Source organism: Diorhabda sublineata, chromosome 4 (genome assembly GCF_026230105.1).
Source record: "Diorhabda sublineata isolate icDioSubl1.1 chromosome 4, icDioSubl1.1, whole genome shotgun sequence".
In the NCBI taxonomy this organism is placed as follows: Eukaryota; Metazoa; Arthropoda; class Insecta; order Coleoptera; family Chrysomelidae; genus Diorhabda; species Diorhabda sublineata.
This window is the reverse complement of record NC_079477.1, coordinates 36,994,814-37,020,068: the sequence shown is the minus strand read 5'-3', so window position 1 is coordinate 37,020,068 and position 25,255 is coordinate 36,994,814. Positions and strand designations below refer to the sequence as shown.

Here is a 25,255-nt window from a genome sequence, read left to right as displayed (position 1 = left end):
TCATGATTTAACACTTAAGGTCACAACCTTGAACGTTCTCTATTGAATTACAATAAAACTTACTCATAAAATACTCATTTAATCGGTCTAATAATAAATATTGAATAGCAGTTTACGTAGGAGTTCATCTAATGTTTCAATTAACTTTTTTTTTCGCCCCATGTATCATGCTGGTAGATGTATTTATTGAAGCAAAAAACAAATCGTGAAAAAAAATATGTCCACCTAATTGCTTTTTGTTGTATCCACCAACAAACAGTATAATTTGACATCGTTGAATCGTAAATAACAAAACGAAACAGCTCGAAAATATTTCATCATATTGTTAAATTTATTCAAACACCCAATATTATTATTTCGTTACAAAAAAGAGGTAATTCCATAACTACAGATATTTCTTGTACAAGCTGGCAACGTTTCGAAATTTTTTCATATATTACAGCAGATTTTATAGTCCGGGAACATTAGGGTACATTTTTTTCGTATACAGAATATTATGTATTTAATAAATTATTTAGTAGGTTTTTTTCTTGATAAATCTTTTTGATTCCTGTAAGGAAAATTTTATTCTTTTCTTTTTTGAAGAGCTTCAAATTTGGCGTCTATTGATTACTATTACATCAAAATTAGTCTAGTAGTTTAGACGTCAAAGATTAGTTAAGTAGCGAAGACATTTTCAAATTTTGTTTTCGTATTTTTTTAATTTTTCACTTATATCTCGGAAACTAAGCAATGTAGGGAAAATTTTATACTTTCTTTTTATAAAATACATTAAATTTGGTGTCGATTAATTGTTTTTGTATCAAAATTAGTTCACTAGTTTGGGCGCCACAAGCGTTCAAAGATTAGCTAAGTCGAAAAATGTTTATTTCGCACTTTTTGTTATTTTTTACTTATATCTCGAAAACTAAGCAGTATAAGGAAAATTTTATACTTTTCGTTTTTAAAAGGCATTAAATTTTGTGTCGATTGATTGTTAATATATCAAAATCGGTTCACTGGTTTGGGAGCTACATGCGTTCAAACATTAGCTAAATCGCAAAATTTCGCTTTCGGACTTTTTTTTATTTTTCACTCATATCTCGAAAACTAAGCAATGAGGGGAAAATTTCATACTTTTCTTTTTTAAAAGGTATTAAATTTTATGTCGATTAATTGTTTTTATATAAAAATCGGTTCACTAGTTTGGGCGCCACACCCGTTCAAACTCGAGAAAACATGAACAATTTTTGTTTTTTACTTATAGAGAAAATTCCATAATTATAAAATTATTCCAACATGCTGTTATATGTCAAAAATATTAGAATCAATATTCCTAAAAACCAGTAGATATTCTCGTAAGCTGCTCCCCATTCCACTCAATCTTCTACTCAACCTAATCTCGTTTTCAATATAGCGGGACATCCTTTATATATCATTTAATCATTAACTAACACGGAGTCGCTTCGACCTGTCCTGTATCCACAACGTTTGCATACAAATTAACTACAGAATACTATTTAGAATAATTATTTTGCATAAACATCAAGAACAATGGTTTAGCGCATACGTTTTTTGTTTTAGAAATTAGTAATAAAGGTCATTACACTATTACAAGACCTATTATTTCATTTCAGATTAATTCAGATACCGAAACAACAGGATGTTTGAAAAAAATCGAGTTAAATACTAAAAATATAGGTTAGGTTATTTCTTACTACATTTAGAACCAAATAACTTCGAGTTGTAGACTTTATAGTGACCAGGTTTTTAGCGAAAGTGCTAAGTGTTTTTGTATTAAAATCATTTTACTGGTTTGGGCGCCACATAAAAACTAAGCGATGTAGGGAGAATTTTTTACTTTCCTTTTTTGAAATACATTAAATTTGGCATGGATTGATCGTTTTTGTATCAAAATTGGTCCACTAGTTTGGGTGCTACGAGCGATCAAAAATTAGCTAATTTGCTAAATTTCGATTTCGCACTTTTTTCATTTGTTAGTTATATCTCGAAAACTAAACAATTTAGGGAAAATTTTATACTTTTCTTTTTTAAAATACATTAAATTTGGCGTGGATTCATCGTTTTTGTATCAAAATTGGTTCACTAGTTTGGGTGCTACGAGCGATCAAAAATTAGCTAATTTGCTAAATTTCGATTTCGCACTTTTTTCATTTGTTAGTTATATCTCGAAAACTAAACAATGTAGGGAAAATTTTATACTCTTCTTTTTTAAAATACATTAAATTTGGCGTGGATTTATCGTTATTGTATCAAAATTGGTTCACTAGTTTGGGTGCTACGAGCGATCAAAGATTAGCTAATTTGCTAAATTTCGATTTCGCACTTTTTTCATTTATTAGTTATATCTCGAAAACTAAACAATTTAGGGAGAATTTTATACTTTTCTTTTTTAAAATACATTAAATTTGGCGTGGATTCATGGTATTTGTATCAAAATTGGTCCACTAGTTTAGGTGCTACGAGCGATCAAAGATTAGCTAATTTGCTAAATTTCGATTTCGCACTTTTTTCATTTGTTAGTTATATCTCGAAAACTAAACAATGTAGGGAAAATTTTTTACTTTCCTTTTTTGAAATACATTAAATTTGGCGTGGATTGATCATTTTTGTATCAAAATTGGTTCACTAGTTTGGGTGGTACGAGCGATCAAAAATTAGCTAATTTGCTAAATTTCGATTTCGCACTTTTTTCATTTGTTAGTTATATCTCGAAAACTAAACAATGTAGGGAAAATTTTATACTTTCCTTTTTTAAAATACATTAAATTTGGCGTCGATTGATCGTTTAAGTATCAAAATTGGTTCACTAGTTTGGGCGCCACAAGCGTTCAAAGATTAGCAAATTTGCTAAATTTCGATTTCGCACTTTTTTCATTTATTAGTTATATCTCGAAAACTAAACAATGTAGGGAAAATTTTATACTTTCCTTTTTTAAAATACATTAAATTTGGCGTGGATTGATCGTTTTTGTATCAAAATTGGTCCACTAGTTTAGGTGCTACGAGCGATCAAAGATTAGCTAATTTGCTAAATTTCGATTTCGCACTTTTTTCATTTGTTAGTTATATCTCGAAAACTAAACAATGTAGGGAAAATTTTTTACTTTCCTTTTTTGAAATACATTAAATTTGGCGTGGATTGATCATTTTTGTATCAAAATTGGTTCACTAGTTTGGGTGGTACGAGCGATCAAAAATTAGCTAATTTGCTAAATTTCGATTTCGCACTTTTTTCATTTGTTAGTTATATCTCGAAAACTAAACAATGTAGGGAAAATTTTATACTTTCCTTTTTTAAAATACATTAAATTTGGCGTGGATTCATTGTTTTTGTATCAAAATTGGTCCACTAGTTTAGGTGCTACGAGCGATCAAAGATTAGCTAATTTGCTAAATTTCGATTTCGCACTTTTTTCATTTGTTAGTTATATCTCGAAAACTAAACAATGTAGGGAAAATTTTATACTTTTCTTTTTTAAAATACATTAAATTTGGCGTGGATTCATCGTTTTTGTATCAAAATTGGTTCACTAGTTTGGGTGCTACGAGCGATCAAAAATTAGCTAATTTGCTAAATTTCGATTTCGCACTTTTTTCATTTGTTAGTTATATCTCGAAAACTAAACAATGTAGGGAAAATTTTATACTCTTCTTTTTTAAAATACATTAAATTTGGCGTGGATTTATCGTTATTGTATCAAAATTGGTTCACTAGTTTGGGTGCTACGAGCGATCAAAGATTAGCTAATTTGCTAAATTTCGATTTCGCACTTTTTTCATTTGTTAGTTATATCTCGAAAACTAAACAATGTAGGGAAAATTTTTTACTTTCCTTTTTTGAAATACATTAAATTTGGCGTGGATTGATCATTTTTGTATCAAAATTGGTTCACTAGTTTGGGTGGTACGAGCGATCAAAAATTAGCTAATTTGCTAAATTTCGATTTCGCACTTTTTTCATTTGTTAGTTATATCTCGAAAACTAAACAATGTAGGGAAAATTTTATACTTTCCTTTTTTAAAATACATTAAATTTGGCGTGGATTCATGGTTTTTGTATCAAAATTGGTCCACTAGTTTAGGTGCTACGAGCGATCAAAGATTAGCTAATTTGCTAAATTTCGATTTCGCACTTTTTTCATTTGTTAGTTATATCTCGAAAACTAAACAATGTAGGGAAATTTTTATACTGTTCGTTTTTAAAATACATTAAATTTGGCGTCGATTGATCGTTTAAGTATCAAAATTGGTTCACTAGTTTGGGCGCCACAAGCGTTCAAAGATTAGCAAATTTGCTAAATTTCGATTTCGCACTTTTTTCATTTATTAGTTATATCTCGAAAACTAAACAATGTAGGGAAAATTTTATACTTTCCTTTTTAAAATACATTAAATTTGGCGTGGATTGATCGTTTTTGTATCAAAATTGGTCCACTAGTTTGGGTGGTACGAGCGATCAAAGATTAACTAATTCACTAAATTTCGATTTCGCACTTTGTATATAATAAAGCAGAAATATAATTTTATATTTAAAACGATCGGTTATACCACTCTGTATAATAAGTAGTCTTGGTTGTAATACTTGTTTTATCAAGGCCGAAGTGGGGTAGACAGCTTGGCGCAACTTAAAACAAATCGTTCTTCTATAAGATAAAATTTTATTTACAAGAGACTCGAGAGAAAGAAATTAAATAAAAAATATTAATTTTTAACGTTATTTAAATTAATTAATTATAAAACTTGAGATCGTATATTATTTTTAATTAAATTTATAGTCTGGAATGTATACAGGGTGGTTATACACAAGTTTTAATCAAACTTATATTCGTTGTTACGTTATTTGTACAACCACGTATATTCAAGACATACTTTCCTTTTTTTAAAGAGCAATAAATTTTACATTGTTTGGTGTCTATAATATTAAAATTGATTCAATGGTTTGCACGCAACAAGTGTTTCAAAATTGATCTAGTATTTGAATTTAGTTTTCGCACTTTTCAGTTTGTTTACTTATATCTCGAAAACAGAGCCTTGTACAGAAAATTTCATACTTTTCTTTTTTAAAAAACATTAAATTTTACAATGTTTCGTGTCCTAAATATTCAAATTGATTCAATGGTTTGCTCGCAACAAGTGTTTAAAAATTGATCTATGATTTAAATTTATTTTTCGCACTTTTCAGTTTGATTACTTATATCTCGAAAACAGAGCCTTGTACAGAAAATTTCATACTTTTCATTTTTAAAAAGCATTAAATTTTACAATGTTTCGTGTCCTAAATATTCAAATTGATTCAATGGTTTGCACGCAACAAGTGTTTCAAAATTGATCTAGTATTTAAATTTAGTTTTCGCACTTTTCAGTTTGTTTACTTATATCTCGAAAACAGAGCCTTGTAGGGAAAATTTTATACTTTCATTTCTTGAAAAATATTAAATTTTACATTGTTTGGTGTTCAAAATATTGAAATTGATTCAATGGTTTGCATGCAACAAGGGTTTCAAAATTGATCTAGAAGTTAAATTTAGTTTTCGCACTTTTCAGTTTGTTTACTTATATCTCGAAAACAGAGCCTTGTAGGGAAAATTTTATACTTTCATTTCTTGAAAAATATTAAATTTTACATTGTTTGGTGTTCAAAATATTGAAATTGATTCAATGGTTTGCATGCAACAAGGGTTTCAAAATTGATCTAGAAGTTAAATTTAGTTTTCGTACTTTTCAGTTTGTTTACTTATATCTCGAAAACAGAGCCTTGTACAGAAAATTTTATACTTTCATTTCTTGAAAAATATTAAATTTTACATTGTTTGGTGTTCAAAATATTGAAATTGATTCAATGGTTTGCATGCAACAAGGGTTTCAAAATTGATCTAGAAGTTAAATTTAGTTTTCGTACTTTTCAGTTTGTTTACTTATATCTCGAAAACAGAGCCTTGTAGGGAAAATTTTATACTTTCATTTCTTGAAAAATATTAAATTTTACATTGTTTGGTGTTCAAAATATTGAAATTGATTCAATGGTTTGCATGCAACAAGGGTTTCAAAATTGATCTAGAAGTTAAATTTAGTTTTCGCACTTTTCAGTTTTTTTACTTATATCTCGAAAACAGAGCCTTGTAGGGAAAATTTTATACTTTCATTTCTTGAAAAATATTAAATTTTACATTGTTTGGTGTTCAAAATATTGAAATTGATTCAATGGTTTGCACGCAACAAGTGTTTCAAAATTGATCTAGAAGTTAAATTTAGTTTTCGCACTTTTCAGTTTGTTTACTTATATCTCGAAAACAAAGCCTTTTAGGGAAAATTTTATACTTTCATTTCTTGAAAAATATTAAATTTTACATTGTTTGGTCTTCAAAATATTGAAATTGATTCAATGGTTTGCATGCAACAAGGGTTTCAAAATTGATCTAGAAGTTAAATTTAGTTTTCGCACTTTTCAGTTTGTTTACTTATATCTCGAAAACAAAGCCTTTTAGGGAAAATTTTATACTTTCATTTCTTGAAAAATATTAAATTTTACATTGTTTGGTGTTCAAAATATTGAAATTGATTCAATGGTTTGCACGCAACAAGTGTTTCAAAATTGATCTAGTATTTAAATTTAGTTTTCGCACTTTTCAGTTTGTTTACTTATATCTCGAAAACAGAGCCTTGTAGGGAAAATTTTATACTTTCATTTCTTGAAAAATATTAAATTTTACATTGTTTGGTGTTCAAAATATTGAAATTGATTCAATGGTTTGCACGCAACAAGTGTTTCAAAATTGATCTAGTATTTAAATTTAGTTTTCGCACTTTTCAGTTTGTTTACTTATATCTCGAAAACAGAGCCTTGTAGGGAAAATTTTATACTTTCATTTCTTGAAAAATATTAAATTTTACATTGTTTGGTGTTCAAAATATTGAAATTGATTCAATGGTTTGCATGCAACAAGGGTTTCAAAATTGATCTAGAAGTTAAATTTAGTTTTCGCACTTTTCAGTTTGTTTACTTATATCTCGAAAACAGAGCCTTGTAGGGAAAATTTCATACTTTTCTTTTTTAGAAAACATTAAATTTCCCGTCTATTTATGTGTAAAATAACAAAATTGGTTAAAAGACTAGAACGCAACAAGTGTTCAAAAATTGTCTTGACATTTGAATTATGTTTTCGCACTTTTCCAGATTTTTGACTTATATCTCGAAAACAGAGCCCCGTAGAGAAAATTTCACACTTTTCATTTTTAAAAAGCATTAAATTCTACATCGATTTATATCAATAACATCGAAATCGCTTTAGAGATTCAAACGTTACACGTGTCCAAAAATTAACGAACTCGAAAAAACATGTACATAATATTTCTACTTCAAACAAACACCCTATATATGGTCTTAATGTTGGATACCACACCAAAAAACCTTAATCCCCATATTTTTAACCAAACACCCTGTATATAGTCTACGTATCGCACCGGATTGTTTTCTTTTTTCGTTTTAATATTCTCCTGCACGTTAATTTATTTCATAGACGACCTTTCGGTTTACCAAATATACAATCCTCACACATTTTTTTCCCTTCAAATATTTCAAAGAAATCTTGAAAAACGATATGCTATTACAGATGTTGTATCACATCATACGAATTTCTTCGAAACTAACAACTTAAAAATAATTTCTGTATCGAGTTACTAAATTGTAGAAATTTGTAAAGGAATGATCTTGTCGGTCTATAACGAACATCTGTTCGTAATTCCTACGATTTCTTTTGTTTATGTTCATTTATAAAAAGCATACCGCCGAACATTGGCGGCGGTGCCGCGTCCCGGCACTAACACGAACAGAAACGACACCAAAAACGCTTTTTCATTGAAATTATGCATCAAACCCCGATTTCTGGTAAACAAACGCCGATCCACCACTCAGAATCAAGAGAGGTAAGATCGGGTAACCTAGGGGGTCACTTCATCGATCCAGTTTCCTTTATCTGGGGATTTTCCACCATTTTGACGATTTTTCTTCGCCGTTTTGAGCGTGCTAGTGATTTTTGAGGTCCTCGGGATTCGACCAGTGGCTCAAACTCGCGCTTGAGTCATTCTGATGAAGTAGAAAATGAAAAAATTCGCAATTTACCTCGTAAATTTTGAAAAAAATATATTTTTCTATGTAGACGAGGGTGTTTTACGTTACAAATATAAAAGAAGTACTTAAAATAAAACATATTGCAAATTATTTTCCATCTAATTTACTGCAATTGTTTCAGGATTGTTTCGGAATTATTTAAAGTTGTAAAAGGACTTTTTAAGGATTTCTAATGAATATTTATATTATAATTTTATTTTTATGGCACTCTGTATATAAAAAATATTCAAATTTGGTTTTGGTGAAACATATAAATAAGAATTTATTAAATTTTAACTATTACGTACCTGTAAAAAAGAAATTGGTGTTAGTTTTGTATCCTCCCCGTAGAAAAGCCGATAAATGCACGTGTCGACGTTAGTTTTCGAAAAAAAAAATCGCACAAACAACCACTTCTCGACACTTAATCCACTACTTTGGAAAAAATACGAAAAATTAGAATGCAAACTCGATCTTGACGTAGATCCTGCGGTTTACGCTTCACAACTGCCTCACAATCTCGAATGTTTATATATATATATACATATATATATATATAAGTATATAACATATTTTTTATCCTATAGAGGACGCTCAAATTCCTTTTTTTCCCTTTTAATTCGTTCTCTTCAAACTATTCGTTACATATCACACATTTCTAATTAACGCTGTTGCTTTGATCAAATATTAAATTATCCACCTTGTATCACCATTAAACTATTTGAAAATTCGATAAATTAAATTCGTACGGGGTTAGTTTGAATTATATAAATCGACAGGAACGTATTTTGATCTTAAATTAGAATTTAACGATTTTTTTTTAAACTTTTACTAACTTCGATGGATGTATCGGTACGTTTCGACCGTTTTCCCCTAAAACTCCTCAATATTTGTGAAGATTCAATGATGTAAAATCATTTAAAACATCTCCTCTGAATTTTTTCACGAATCGTTTAATTAAAACACGTTAGTTGAGCGTTTTCGAGATCGTAGAATCCATTTAACAAAGTTCCAGATATAAGGAATTAGTTTAAAAACATCCCCCAACAGTAAAAAATCATCCTATATCAGTACTAAGTCAAATCGATCGAATTCAACATTCAATATACAATTTTTTTTAATTCTAGAACATTTTTAAATACCCCCCGTCATTTTTGTTCCATAATAACCGATCCTTAGTACGATCCTGCGTATATAACTCTAATATTTGTGTTAGTATACGTTTTAGTTTGTTTTTTAACTAAGTGCATCAGCTTTGAAACACCCTATATACTAAATCGTTTATTGTTGAAAATTTCACAAGCTAAAAAATGCTAAATTATTATTAGATAGTCCTCGTACTTTACTCTACAGTATTAATCAATCCTTAATACGGATCTGCAAACATGTCTGCGATATTAATATGTTTAATTACGTACTACATCAGCTTTGAAACACCCTATATACTAAATCGTTTATTGTTGAAAATTTCACCAGCTAAAAAGTGCTAAATTATTATTAGATAGTCCTCGTACTTTACTCTACAGTATTAATCAATCCTTAATACGGATCTGCAAACATGTCTACGATATTAATATGTTTAATTACGTACTACATCAGCTTTGAAACACCCTATATACTAAATCGTTTATTGTTGAAAATTTCACAAGCTAAAAAATGCTAAATTATTATTAGATAGTCCTCGTACTTTACTCTACAGTATTAATCAATCCTTAATACGGATCTGCAAACATGTCTGCGATATTAATATGTTTAATTACGTACTACATCAGCTTTGAAACACCCTATATACTAAATCGTTTATTGTTGAAAATTTCACAAGCTAAAAAATGCTAAATTATTATTAGATAGTCCTCGTACTTTACTCTACAGTATTAATCAATCCTTAATACGGATCTGCAAACATGTCTGCGATATTAATATGTTTAATTACGTACTACATCAGCTTTGAAACACCCTATATACTAAATCGTTTATTGTTGAAAATTTCACAAGCTAAAAAATGCTAAATTATTATTAGATAGTCCTCGTACTTTACTCTACAGTATTAATCAATCCTTAATACGGATCTGCAAACATGTCTGCGATATTAATATGTTTAATTACGTACTACATCAGCTTTGAAACACCCTATATACTAAATCGTTTATTGTTGAAAATTTCACAAGCTAAAAAATGCTAAATTATTATTAGATAGTCCTCGTACTTTACTCTACAGTATTAATCAATCCTTAATACGGATCTGCAAACATGTCTGCGATATTAATATATTTAATTACGTACTACATCAGCTTTGAAACACCCTATATACTAAATCGTTTATTGTAGAAAATTTCACAAGCCAAAAAATACTAAATTTTTATTAGAAAGTCCTCGTACTTTACTCTACAGTATTAATCAATCCTTAATACGGATCTGCAAACATGTCTGCGATATTAATATGTTTAATTACGTACTACATCAGCTTTGAAACACCCTATATACTTAATATATATACACTTTACTTTGCTCTGTATTATAAACAAACCCTTAGTACAGATCTGTAAATATGTCGACGATATTACGTGCTGCATCAGTTTTGAAAAACCCTGTATAATCAATCGTTAGATATTACACGGTTTTCTAGAATATTCAATATACAAACAATAATCTTTACTTTCTGAATTAGTTCCTGAACAGAAAGTAATATTTTAGCACAAATGAACGACCCTGTATATAGCGAAATTTTTATTTAGCATCGATTTACCGAACGCATTCTTAACGTCTTATTCCAATTCGCAATAAATTGCAACAGTAACATTAGAGAGCACTTTTCAATAATACCAATTAAAAAAAAATGACGTAACAGAAAAAGTAATGTAATCATAAACGGAGAATTCATGTTACGACATAATATTTGAAAGGAAATAGGTAGGGAACCAGAATTAAGAAAAATAAACGTGATATTTCGATGCAGGTAGTATTTTACCTGCTGAGGTTATCAACGTACGCCATCTTATTTATTAGAAGGATGATGCAATACGATGCAGGTATAACGATACTCGAAACGTACCATAAAAGAATATACATTTTATATAAGTCTAATATTCCTTTATTTGTATTGTTTTTTAATATTGTTTTGTCATTAATACTTCGTTTATATACCTCAACACGTGGTTTATTCATAAAAATGGTAGGGTGTCATTAAGAAACTACTAGAAGTTATGCAACTAACAATACAAATAGTCTATAACTTTATGCGTAAAATGTTGAATGATTTTTTTTTAATAATTTAAAGTAAATATAAATTTTAATAACAAATTTAGAACAACGTAATATCGGTGGAGGAAAAAATATGTGAATTATCAACATTTTCGTTTCGAAGATTTGTTATTGTAAATGTACGAGGTGATTGTTTAAAATTCTAAAATGGTTTCCTATGAAGTTTCTGATAATCTATTGCTTCGGTTTCAATAACAATCGTAAATACTGAGAATCTAATAGAAAAATATTTGTAACAGGAAAAGTAATTAGAAACAGTCGTTTTCCGAAACTGCGAAAATTTATTTGAATCATAGATACTTTTAAATTGATTCATTACAACTCATTATAATTATTGTGGACAGGACCGGACTAATAATTATATAAAATTATATATTGAATGTGTTTTGATATACAATCAAAGTTAATTTGAATAATATATAATACGAGGAGTGTTAAAAACACGACTTGATCGACATCTATAGTTATAAAAGTGAAATAAACACGTGTGGTATGCAATAATACTTAATTTAATCAATTATTCAATTTTTTTCTACATTTAAATAAGTTGAGCTATTCTAAATGTTGTTAATAATAGATGAGAATTATTATAAACCACCCTGTAAGTTGTTTTTAACGTATTATAGTATAATTTTACGAGTTTTATAATGAAATAATAGTAATACTTACCAATATATTATTAACCAGCACCCATTTACGAAAATTTAGTAAACACTGTATAATAAACCGACTTTAAACAACTCGAACCTTATGTAGGTTGACAAAGTTATATTTTTAACAACGGAACATTCACAATAATTCATAATTTACAAAGTATAAATAGAGAAAAACAACAAATCGATTGTTAAAAACGTTAAAATTTACGAAAAATGTTTGAGTTTAACATGCAGACCGACTGAGTATGAATCAAAGCATACAGGATATAATTTATTATAATATGACAGTCCCATGACCTGGTCTTTGGGCACTTAGACTCAGAGTCGTAACGAGAAGTTGATTTGAAGGATTTATAGAACATTATTTCGGTATATAATCGTAAAAATAAAAACGAAAAGACGTTCATTTTCATTGAATTCCTAAATAATTGATAGTTTTTTCAAATACACTGTATACGAGGTCTACTTAAATGTTCGTATATACGTAGACGTCGTTTTCAAAGTAAATAACTATGTAATGACCCATTTTCCGTTAACCCTAATTACAAAAGTGTGAAATACATTATTACACTTCAAAACATTCCTCCCAAATTCAAAAAACTGTATTTAAAAATTTAATTTTACTATTAAAAGTAATGGTAAACCCTGTATACTAAATATAGAGAGAATATTGTGAGCTTGTTTTTCATTAATTACTTAATTATCTTTTTGCTTTGTGTACAATAAATTGAAGTATTTAATCCTTTTAATAATTATACAAGTAATATTCTAAGCAAAGACGTGTGCTTTTACATAATAATCTAAACAAATATCATCTGGGTATGTCAGTATTACAAAACGTTCAGAAACAATAAAATAATTGAATCTATTCATTTTATAAGTTAATACCTTTGTTGAATATATTTTTAAAATATCATTATTGAAAATATCTATTGTTTGAATAAATTACATAACGTCCATTATCGATAATTATAATAACTAAAACAGAGCCATCTATTGATAGTCTTGAAAAACAATTAGTTGAAACTATTGAAGATCTAAATTGAAATTCAACCTAAAACACACTGTATATAACAAAATTATAGATGTTTTAATCGAAATTGACCATTAATAAAGAATAAATTATTATAAATTGGATATTCTCAAAGATATATCTTATTGTATATTACAATATAGGCAACACATCTTACAAAGTCTCCAATTTGAATCACGTTTGTGTTAACTTTTAATATATATTTCATATATTTTACGTATCGAAATGAAATTTATAAAAAGTACATAATCAGAATAGAACCATTATTGTAGAATAAATTATTATTAAATTGAAAAATGTTTTGTTATGTACTGGAAGCTAGACAACCCGTTATACAAATTTATAATATTCATAATTAAAATGAAGTTTTAATCACTTTTCATATCTATATATTCATGTTTCATTTATTTAATAGATCAATAATCATAATATGAATTGTATATTTTATTTATATAATTTTTGTAAGGTCATTTTAGCTTCGATTACAAAAATAAATTAATCGATGATAGTGAATGAATATAATTAGTAATTTTATATATTGAAATATCAGTTCGAAATAATAATAATATCGATTTTTCAATTTCGATTATGTCAAACTACAGTTGTTAAGTTGACAGACGGACGAACGAACTTATGTCATTTTTATATTGCGCCTAACAATGTATAAAAACTTCCAATGGATGTATGGATGTAAATTATACAAAATTATTTAATATAATTACGAAAAAAACTCAAAATATCTTACATTAGCGCCTATTTTTCAAAAGAATTAACGCATGCGCGTTGTTTTAAGTGTTAATAGTGTCAATTTCGCTAATAGCTATAGTAACATTGAGCAGTCATGGCGAATCCAAGAAAATTTAGTGAAAAAATAGCCCTCCACAACCATAGGGAAGCAGAAGAGACGGCAGCCTTCGAAAAAATAATGAGAGAAGTTAAAGAGGTCAAGGGAAAGGTGAGTAAATGAATATTTTAAAACTCTTGCTGTGTATAACAATGTAAACAATATATACCATTGCTTCTTTCCTATAATTTTAACGTTTCTTTATTTGTGTTGTTTATAATATAATTTAGGGATAAATCGCTAGTTATAAGTGAATTTTGTTAGGGTTTTGATGGTTTTAGAATGTTTTTTGGCAATAAAACATTGCAGAAAGTATTGTAACAATCAATACATCAGTACAGCATGATGCGACATTAACAATTTAATGAATAATATTTATACGTTATTTTTTTCGTTATTCATTTACAAATTAATATAAAAATAAGCACTTAGCTGCTTAATTTCAGGATTTATTTTGTTGAAATACATATTTTGTTATCTTTTATTCGAATTGAAGTAAAGAAGTTCATGATTTTAATTTATAAACAAAATCCGTACGTAAATTTACATAAAATTTATTGTTAATGTGAAATAAGATGTTTTCTTCTTTATTCGATAAACTTTGGTTTTTTTTCTCTACTTGATTGTGTGTATGTTTTTCGAAATGGTACTTGTTGCATCGAATACAAAATTTGTGAAAATATAAACCTAATAAACAAAAATTTCTAATAGTATTGTTACATATGACCTTATATCTGAATTATCTCATTTAATAAATAATTAAATCCAAATATATAGACTAAACTGAAAACAAAATCTTGTGAGAAATTAACGACTTCTCTTAAAATCGAAGGTCAAATTATTAAAACAATTCCAGATTGTTTATACAGGGGGAAATCGCAATGTAAATGATCACGAAAACGTATATACAGAATTTACTGGCTGTAATTTATTGATTTTCACCTGTATTCGCAATGTAGTTGACTGAAATTCTTCTGAAAGAATTCACGTGTTGGATGTCGCAAATAATGGGGAAGTTTGTCATTTTGGTTAAATACGTCAAAATTGCTCATATAATGAGAACTTGTGTCATATGTCATGCGTCAAGTGACGTAAACATCGCGCGTATGTAACCAAAATGGCTTACATCCTCTCCTGTATCGAATTTGATGATATAATTTCAACAACTTTGGCTAATTTTGAAATCTACAGGCTGGAATCGATAAAATGACAGTTTATTTCTATTTTAAATTTGTTTTGTTACTTTGTAATTCGGAAAATATCTAATTTTATTCACATCTAAAGGTTTATTAACGTCAAAATTTGTATACAGACCTTATTAGTTGAATGGAACGAAGGTGAAAGGTTATACGGGGTGAAATCGCATTGTAGGTGATCTCAAGAACGTACACATAATATCTAGTAGCTTTAATTAATTGATCTTCACCTAGATTTACAATTTAGCCGACTAAATTCCTTCGATAACATTATTTTTACATTTTTGTCACAAGTTAAATGTCACAAATAGTGAGAAAGTCTGTCATTTTGGTTAAATACGTCAAAATTGCACATATAACTGGGTTTTGTGTCATATGTCATGTGTCAAGTGACGTAAACATCGCGCGTACGTAATCAAAATGGCCGATTTCCTCTCCTGTATTGTAATTCGGAAATTATCGAATGTTATTGGCATCAGAAGGTTTATTGATCTCAAAATTTGTATACAGTGTGTATTAGAATGAATGGGGATAGCTTTACTTCGTTTTTTGGTATATATAAGGGTCTCACAGGTCATACTACCTCCCTATAGTCTGTATTATATCAAAATAATGCTAATGCCATCGGAATCGATCCTAATGTATAGAGATCGTTATTACGGTCACCTCAATCACCAGATTCGATCTTATCCGTTTTTTTTTTCGAGAGGATTTCAAAAATTTATCGATTTATATGATGATTTATGTTTCGCGAAGACATACAGGGTGAGTAGATAATGAAAATCATTACGATCGAACAATTTATACATCGAACAACACGGTGTATGATAAATTAGATGTTTGTCGATCGATTTAATTTATATATGAGTATCTCGATGACTTTCCAGGTGATTCCCGAAAGGAAATCGTCGAAAAATACCCTCCGCATCAATACGCAATCGCTTGGTGCTTTCAAAGGGGGGTCGCTGCCGAACGTCACCGCAGACTCCCTTAGTAACAAGCGACCCGAAACGAAATTTTTCTCAAAGGTGATGAAAGTAGATAGAATAGATGTTAGGTAGAGTAAATAGAGCATGGGTCAGTAATTCCCTATCGAATACGTTTATTTTTATTTTTCGACGTAGAAGTAGACGTATCGATTTTTTTATCGATTCGCGAATCGATCTACTGGTAGTTCGAATGTGCCGAAAATAAACATTTCTTTGAGAAAGTTCGAAATGTATCAAAAAACAAATATTCACGAATGGGAAAGATCGAAAAGTAGTTTAAATGTACCGGAAACGTTTATTTTTGTACGAGAAAAATCGAAAACTAGTTCAAATGTATCGTAAACAATCATTTCTGTATATATAAAAAAAATGGAGACCGTTAAGTAGTTCAAATGTACCAAAAGCAAAACTATTTTTTAGGAAAAGAGGTCGAATTGTAGTTGAAATGTACCGGAAACGTTTATTTTTGGACGGGAAAGATCGAAAGTAGTTCAAATGTACCGGAAACAATAATTTCTATATAAATAAAAAAATAAAGATCGTTAAATAGTTCAAACGTAGCAAAAGCGAAGATTTTTTGGGAAGAGATCGAATGGTAGTTCAAATGTACCGGAAACAATTATTTCTGTAAAAAATAAAGATCGAAAAGTAGTCAAGTTCACCAAAATCGATCGATAGTATTTGGGCAGATCGAGTAGTAGTTCAAATGTACCGGAAACGATTATTTTTGTATCAGAAAAATCTAAAAGTAGTTCAAGTGTATCGTAAACAATCATTTCTGTATATATAAAAAAAATGGAGACCGTTAAGTAGTTCAAATGTACCAAAAGCAAAACATTTTTTTTAGGAAAAGAGATCGAATTGTAGTTGAAATGTACCGGAAACGTTTATTTTTGGACGGGAAAGATCGAAAGTAGTTCAAATATACCGGAAACAATAATTTCTATATATATATAACAAAAAATAAAGATGGTTAAATAGTTCAAACGTACCAAAAGCGAAGCTTTTTTGGGAAGAGATCGAATGGTAGTTCAAACGTACCGGAAACAATTATTTCTGTAAATAATAAAGATCGAAAAGTAGTCAAGTTCACCAAAATCGATCGATATTATTTGGGCAGATCGAGTAGTAGTTCAAATGTACCGGAAACGATTATTTTTGTACGGAAATGATCGAAAAATAGTTGAATTTATCCTAAACAAAGATTTCTTTAGGAAAGATATTGACTAGTAGTTTAAATGTACCGGAAACGTTTATTTTTGTACGGAAATGATCGAAAAATAGTTGAATTTATCCTAAACAAAGATTTCTTTAGAAAAGATATTGACTAGTAGTTTAAATGTACCGGAAACATTTATTTTTGTACGAGAAAAATCGAAAACTAGTTCAAATGTATCGTAAACAATCATTTCTGTATATATAAAAAAAATGGAGACCGTTAAGTAGTTCAAATGTACCAAAAGCAAAACTATTTTTTAGGAAAAGAGGTCGAATTGTAGTTGAAATGTACCGGAAACGTTTATTTTTGGACGGGAAAGATCGAATGGTAGTTCAAATGTACCGGAAACAATAATTTCTATATATATAACAAAAAATAAAGATCGTTAAATAGTTCGAACGTACCAAAAGCGAAGCTTTTTTGGGAAGAGATCGAATGGTAGTTCAAATGTACCGGAAACAATAATTTCTATATATATAACAAAAAATAAAGATCGTTAAATAGTTCAAACGTACCAAAAGCGAAGCTTTTTTGGGAAGAGATCGAATGGTAGTTCAAATGTACCGGAAACAATTATTTCTGTAAAAAATAAAGATCGAAAAGTAGTCAAGTTCACCAAAATCGATCGATAGTATTTGGGCAGATCGAGTAGTAGTTCAAATGTACCGGAAACGATTATTTTTGTACGGAAATGATCGAAGAATAATTAAATTTATCCTGAACAAAGATTTCTTTAGAAAAGATATTGACTAGTAGTTTGAATGTACCGTAAACAACAACGTGGAAGATTGAAATGTACCGAAAAAAAGATTTCCGTGGAAAAATTATCGAAAAGTAGTTAAAGCTCAACCAAAATAGATCGATATCCTTTAGAAAGGTGGAATGGTAGTTCAAATGTACCAAAACAAAGATTTTTTTTGTAGAAGAAAGATCGAAAAGTAGTTCAAAGATACCAAAATCGATCAATATTCATGAGAAAGATAGATTGTAGTTGAAATTTATCAAAAACCAAAATTTCTGTAGGGAGAAGACCAAAAAGTAGGTGAAATTTAACCAAAATCGAATAATAGTCTTAATGTACCAAAAACAAAGATTCCTGCAGGAAAAGTCCCCACGAGTTATCAATGTTCTTCAGGATAATCAAAAAGTAGTTCAAATGTATCTAAAAAAATTAAAAATAAACATTAAAAAGTAGTTCAAACGTACCAAAAATGAGTATTTATTAAGCAATTCCGGGACTTAATGACTCATGTAAACTTATTTCAGCTTCAATTTTCTTTTAAATCTGATATAATCACTTTATTTTTTTTACTAACATATAACGGATTTTAAAACGTGTTATTTTCGTCGACCTCCGTGTTATTTTCGTCGACCTCCGTATATAAACCTTTCTTTATTGGTAATACAATATTAAATCGATTGTTGAATCGATTTTTTTTGTTAGTTCAATTACCCATGCAGTCGGTATCATGGAATTTTTTGTTCCGAGATCATATCATCGAAGTCGGAAGTCGGCCATCTTGATTACGTATGTCAAAACTGCGCGCGTCACTTATATCTGCTTGAAATATGATATAACACTTGAATAATAAAAAAAATTTTATTTTTTAAGATATTTCTAATGTTTTTTTAATGGTTTATGTGAAAAAAATAGCATGTGCACTTTGAAAAATGTATGTATTGTAGATTTTTTTAAAATTTTTCATAATATGCATCTAATAATTATTTTAGCTTAGTTTTTATGGAATTTCATTACTAGATTTTCTATAGGCATTAGTTTTGCTTAAATTAAATTGTCTATGGTCGTTTTATTGTTAATTAGTCACGAATTATAATCCAGGGAAACACAATACGGTCGTGAATTATGACTCGCTTTATAGTCCGGGAAAATAATCGAAATTTGAGTCTTTTTACAACTTTTTCGTTTCGGTTCGTACAAAAAAATTGTAAATATCAAAATTGTAGGAAATTTCATGATGTTTAACAGGATGAAAATAAATTTCCGGAAAAAATTCTTTAGGTCCCAAATTTTTCGAAAAATTTTTTAATTTTTCCTATTTATGTTATAAATATAGTAAAAATGACACAATCAAATCGATATTATATGGAAATATAGAGGAAATGTTTCTAAAAAAGTTGTTATTTTCAAATTTTTAAAATTCAAAATGGCGACCGCGTAAATTGATTTTACATACACATTTTTCAATTGTTATTTATTCCTTTAATATTAATAATTTTGAGATGCCGTTTTCTGCAATCGATAGATAAAAAGATATATTTTAATGAGTGATAAAATTTTTTTTTGAAAATTTTATTATTGCGTCTCTAGGAAAATTTATATTGTTCGACAATTTTCGAATTTACCTTCCTGTACTATCAAATATATTTAACCACGTTGAAATTCAGCGTCTTGTATGGAACGCTGCTATTAATATATACCGGATGTACTACAATACAAGGCGAAATGACTCAATTCAATGGCATATTTTGAGTCGAATTTATTTTATGGACGTCCGGTATGTTCTCGAATTATCCAGTACGTTTCGTGCTTAATGCACAATACAATGCGTTTAACCTTAAAATTTACATTAATAAACACTAATCACGTGACCTTCGAACGTGCTTTTCTTTTTTTTTACACTGTCACATACTGTATTTTTGTCCGCACCCTGTATATATATTACTTTTATTCATGGAACGGTATATTTTGTTTTCTAAATCTTGGGAAAAAAATTGTTTACGCACGTAAATGTGTGTTTTTGCAAATTGGATGTTTGTCTTTGAAATTTTTTTTTTTCTATGTTTAAAATTTGTTTGGCGGTCACATATGTTGAAAACTGTAATATTTATACCAAAAAAATATCACATGATGATATTTCTATGGGAAACATTCGTTTTATTGCGTAAATATTGCAAAAAAAATTTTTTTCGCCTCGTACATTTTCGCAATATCAGTGATCGACCCTGTATACTACCAAATAAAATGAATGGCGAGGAAATCGCGTCGTTTTTTTTTAAAAACGTGAGTTGTTTCGTTAAATTCTTCGAATACCTGATGGACCTGACGAAGTTAATGGTGCGAATTTATTAAATTATTATTTTGACGTAAATCATCGATAAATTCATGAAAAATCTGATCGGGCGTTCTGAATTGGGCGTTTCTAATTTACCAAAATCGAGTCTGATAGATAAAAAAATCGATTTTTATACACCAAAATCGATTCTACTGTACCAAAATTCATTCTAATGTACCAAAATCGATTTTTCTATAACAAAATCGATGGTAACATACCAAAATCGATTCTTATTTACCAAAATCGTTTTTAATGTACCAAAATCGATTCTAATGTACTAAAATCTATTCTAATATACCAAAATTGATTTTAATGTACCAAAGTCGATTGTAGTTTATAACCAAATCAATTCTATTATAACAAAATCGATTCTAATATATTCTAATCGTTTCTAATATCTAAAATCGATTCTTTTATAAAAAACTCGATTCTAAATGTAGCAAAATAGATTTTTCTATAACAAAATCGAATGTAACATTACCAAAATCGATTCTTCTGTACCCAAATCGTTTCTAATTCATCAAAATCGATTCTAAAGTATCAAAATCGATGATAGTTTATACCAAAATCAATTCTATTATACCAAAATCGATTCTAATGAACCAAAATCGAGTAATATATACAAAAATCGATTTTAATGTATTAAAATCTATTCTAATATACCAAAATTGATTTTAATGTACCAAAATCGATTGTAGTTTATACCAAAATCAATTCTATTATAACAAAATCGATTCTAATATATCAAAATCGTTTCCAATATCTCAAAATCGATTCTTTTATAAAAAACTCGATTCTAAATGTAGCAAAATAGATTTTTTTATAACAAAATCGAATATAACATTACCAAAATCGATTCTTCTGTACCCAAATCGTTTCTAATTCATCAAAATCGATTCTAATGTACCAAAATCGATCATAGTTTATACCAAAATCAATTCTATTATACCAAAATCGATTCTAATAAACCAAAATCGAGTCTAATATATACAAAAATCGATTTTAATGTATTAAAATCTATTCTAATATACCAAAATTGATTTTAATGTACCAAAGTCGATTGTAGTTTATAACCAAATCAATTCTATTATAACAAAATCGATTCTAATATATTCTAATCGTTTCTAATATCTAAAATTGATTCTTTTATAAAAAACTCGATTCTAAATGTAGCAAAATAGATTTTTCTATAACAAAATCGAATGTAACATAACCAAAATCGATTCTTCTGTACCCAAATCGTTTCTAATTCATCAAAATCGATTCTAAAGTATCAAAATCGATGATAGTTTATACCAAAATCAATTCTATTATACCAAAATCGATTCTAATAAACCAAAATCGAGTCTAATATATACAAAAATCGATTTTAATGTATTAAAATCTATTCTAATATACCAAAATTGATTTTAATGTACCAAAGTCGATTGTAGTTTATAACCAAATCAATTCTATTATAACAAAATCGATTCTAATATATTCTAATCGTTTCTAATATCTAAAATTGATTCTTTTATAAAAAACTCGATTCTAAATGTAGCAAAATAGATTTTTCTATAACAAAATCGAATGTAACATAACCAAAATCGATTCTTCTGTACCCAAATCGTTTCTAATTCATCAAAATCGATTCTAAAGTATCAAAATCGATGATAGTTTATACCAAAATCAATTCTATTATACCAAAATCGATTCTAATGAACCAAAATCGAGTAATATATACAAAAATCGATTTTAATGTACCAAAATCGATTCTAATATACCAAAATTGATTTTAATGTACCAAAATCGATTATAGTTTATACCAAAATCAATTCTATTATAACAAAATCGATTCTAATATATCAAAATCGTCTCTAATATCTCAAAATCGATTCTTTTATAAAAAACTTGATTCTAAATGTAGCAAAATAGATTTTTCTATAACAAAATCGAATGTAACATTACCAAAATCGATTCTTCCGTACCCAAATCGTTTCTAATTCATCAAAATCGATCCTAATGTACCAAAATCGATCATAGCTTATACCAAAATCAATTCTATTATACCAAAATCGATTCTAATAAACCAAAATCGAGTCTAATATATACAAAAATCGATTTTAATGTATTAAAATCTATTCTAATATACCAAAATTGATTTTAATGTACCAAAATCGATTATAGTTTATACCAAAATCAATTCTATTATAACAAAATCGATTCTAATATATCAAAATCGTCTCTAATATCTCAAAATCGATTCTTTTATAAAAAACTTGATTCTAAATGTAGCAAAATAGATTTTTCTATAACAAAATCGAATGTAACATTACCAAAATCGATTCTTCCGTACCCAAATCGTTTCTAATTCATCAAAATCGATCCTAATGTACCAAAATCGATCATAGTTTATACCAAAATCAATTCTATTATACCAAAATCGATTCTAATAAACCAAAATCGAGTCTAATATATACAAAAATCGATTTTAATGTATTAAAATCTATTCTAATATACCAAAATTGATTTTAATGTACCAAAATCGATTGTAGTTTATACCAAAATCAATTCTATTATAACAAAATCGATTCTAATATATCAAAATCGTCTCTAATATCTCAAAATCGATTCTTTTATAAAAAACTTGATTCTAAATGTAGCAAAATAGATTTGTCTATAACAAAATCGAATGTAACATTACCAAAATCGATTGTTCCGTACCCAAATCGTTTCTAATTCATCAAAATCGATTCTAATGTACCAAAATCGATCATAGTTTATACCAAAATCAATTCTATTATACCAAAATCGATTCTAATAAACCAAAATCGAGTCTAATATATACAAAAATCGATTTTAATGTATTAAAATCTATTCTAATATACCAAAATTGATTTTAATGTACCAAAATCGATTGTAGTTTATACCAAAATCAATTCTATTATAACAAAATCGATTCTAATATATCAAAATCGTTTCCAATATCTCAAAATCGATTCTTTTATAAAAAACTCGATTCTAAATGTAGCAAAATAGATTTTTTTATAACAAAATCGAATATAACATTACCAAAATCGATTCTTCTGTACCCAAATCGTTTCTAATTCATCAAAATCGATTCTAATGTACCAAAATCGATCATAGTTTATACCAAAATCAATTCTATTATACCAAAATCGATTCTAATAAACCAAAATCGAGTAATATATACAAAAATCGATTTTAATGTATTAAAATCTATTCTAATATACCAAAATTGATTTTAATGTACCAAAATCGATCATAGTTTATACCAAAATAAATTCTATTATAACAAAATCGATTCTAATATATCAAAATCGATTCTGTCATACCAAAATCGAGTCTAATATATACAAAAATCGATTTTAATGTACCAAAATCGATTCTAATATATCAAAATCGATTCTGTCATACCAAAATCGAGTCTAATATATACAAAAATCGATTTTAATGTACCAAAATCGAGTCTAATATATACAAAAATCGATTCTAATGTACCAAAATCGATTCTATTATACATTATTGACTAATGTTGATCAAATTTAGGACGAATCGTGTCGTTCTCGGAAAATGCCCGGCAATAGAGTAGAAGTACGAGGTAGGACGTTATCTCAGAGCGGTCCGATGAGGAAACCCCACGAAAGACGTTTGGATACGTCCCCTTATTATTTAAGTCCCCCCACAGATACGGGGTGGAGAAGAACGAATAGCGATTCGGCGTTACATCAAAGTACCATGCAGGTAATTTTCGAAATGATAAGGGTTAAGTTGTTAAGTGATTCGTTTTTATTTTCATTTTTATATATACAGGGTTTGGATAGAAATAACGATTGTTCGAATAGATGTTGGCCTATACAGATGATGAACGGACCGGATAGGAGACCAAAATCCAGTTGCGATATACCGTCGCAATCTCGAGTACCTGGTATCAGTATACACCCTTCGACGCACGATCCCAATTTGGGGCAAATGCCCATTGCGAATACCGGTTCTCTGCCAGATTTGACGAACGTTGATTTTTCATCGCCGATACATCCTTTGGATCAAGATCACGATAGCTCTCAGTATAGTTCTGTGAGTATCTGTGATTTGTATTGATTTTTTTTTATTTTTCGTTCATTTTTTTTATTTTTCTTCAATTTTTTTCTATTTTCCCACAAGTTTTATTATTTTTCCACCATTTTTTTAATTTTTCGTCCATTTTTCTATTTTTCGTCAAGTTTTTTTTAATTTTATTCAGTTTGCTTAATTTTTCTCTAATCCCCTCTAACCTGAATATTTTTTTTAAATTCATTCATTTTTTAAAAATTTTTTATTTTTTAAATTCTTTCAATTTTTTAATTTTTGATCGATTTTTTTCAAATTTTGAACCAATTTTTTACAACTTTTTTGAATTACGTTGTTTTTTTATTTTGAACGGTTTTTTGCAATTTTTTTCTATTTTGTACTTATTTTTTTTAAAATTCTTCAGTTTTTTAAATTTTTTTCCCATTTTCCTAAATGTCTTTGAATTTATCGATTTCTTTGAATTTTTTATATTTATTTTTGATCGATTTTCTAATTTCCTTAGATCATCATGTTTTTTCTCAATTTTTTAAAACTTTGAATCACTTTCTACCAACTTTTTTGAATTTCGTTGTTTTATTTTATTTTTGAACAATTTTCCTATTTTTTTTTTCAATTTCTTGAAATTTTTCTAATTTCTTTGAAATTTTCCAATTTTTTTCAATTTTTTCTATTTTGTACTCAATTTTTTCATTGCTCAAAATTGATTTGTTTTTTTTTTTTTTAATTTTTCAAAATTCTTTCATATTTAGAATTTTTTTTCCATTTTTTCAAATGTTTTTGAATCAATCGATTTCTTTGAATT

General features: G+C 28.1%; 2 protein-coding genes across 4 annotated transcripts in view; one reads left to right on the top strand and one right to left on the bottom strand.

Moving 5' to 3' along the window:
• LOC130442569 (ion transport peptide-like) overlaps positions 1 to 12,250 on the bottom strand; it is a 34,369-nt gene extending 22,119 nt beyond the window's left edge. The window contains exon 1 of one of the 2 annotated variants that reach the window (XM_056776782.1): positions 12,041 to 12,250. The gene's annotated coding sequence lies outside the window, so the exon portion shown is untranslated. Of the gene's footprint in view, positions 1 to 8,418; positions 8,597 to 12,040 lie in introns of those variants that run through there. The other variant, XM_056776783.1, reaches the window with a different exon arrangement.
• Positions 12,251 to 13,660: 1,410 nt separating this feature from the next.
• LOC130442567 (CREB-regulated transcription coactivator 1) overlaps positions 13,661 to 25,255 on the top strand; it is a 33,100-nt gene continuing 21,505 nt past the window's right edge. The window contains exons 1-3 of one of the 2 annotated variants that reach the window (XM_056776778.1): positions 13,661 to 14,015; positions 23,932 to 24,126; positions 24,196 to 24,459. In XM_056776778.1, coding sequence (XP_056632756.1) covers positions 13,902 to 14,015; positions 23,932 to 24,126; positions 24,196 to 24,459 — 573 coding nt within the window. In that variant the 5' untranslated portion in view covers positions 13,661 to 13,901. The remainder of the gene's footprint in view (positions 14,016 to 23,931; positions 24,127 to 24,195; positions 24,460 to 25,255) is intronic. The other variant, XM_056776779.1, reaches the window with a different exon arrangement.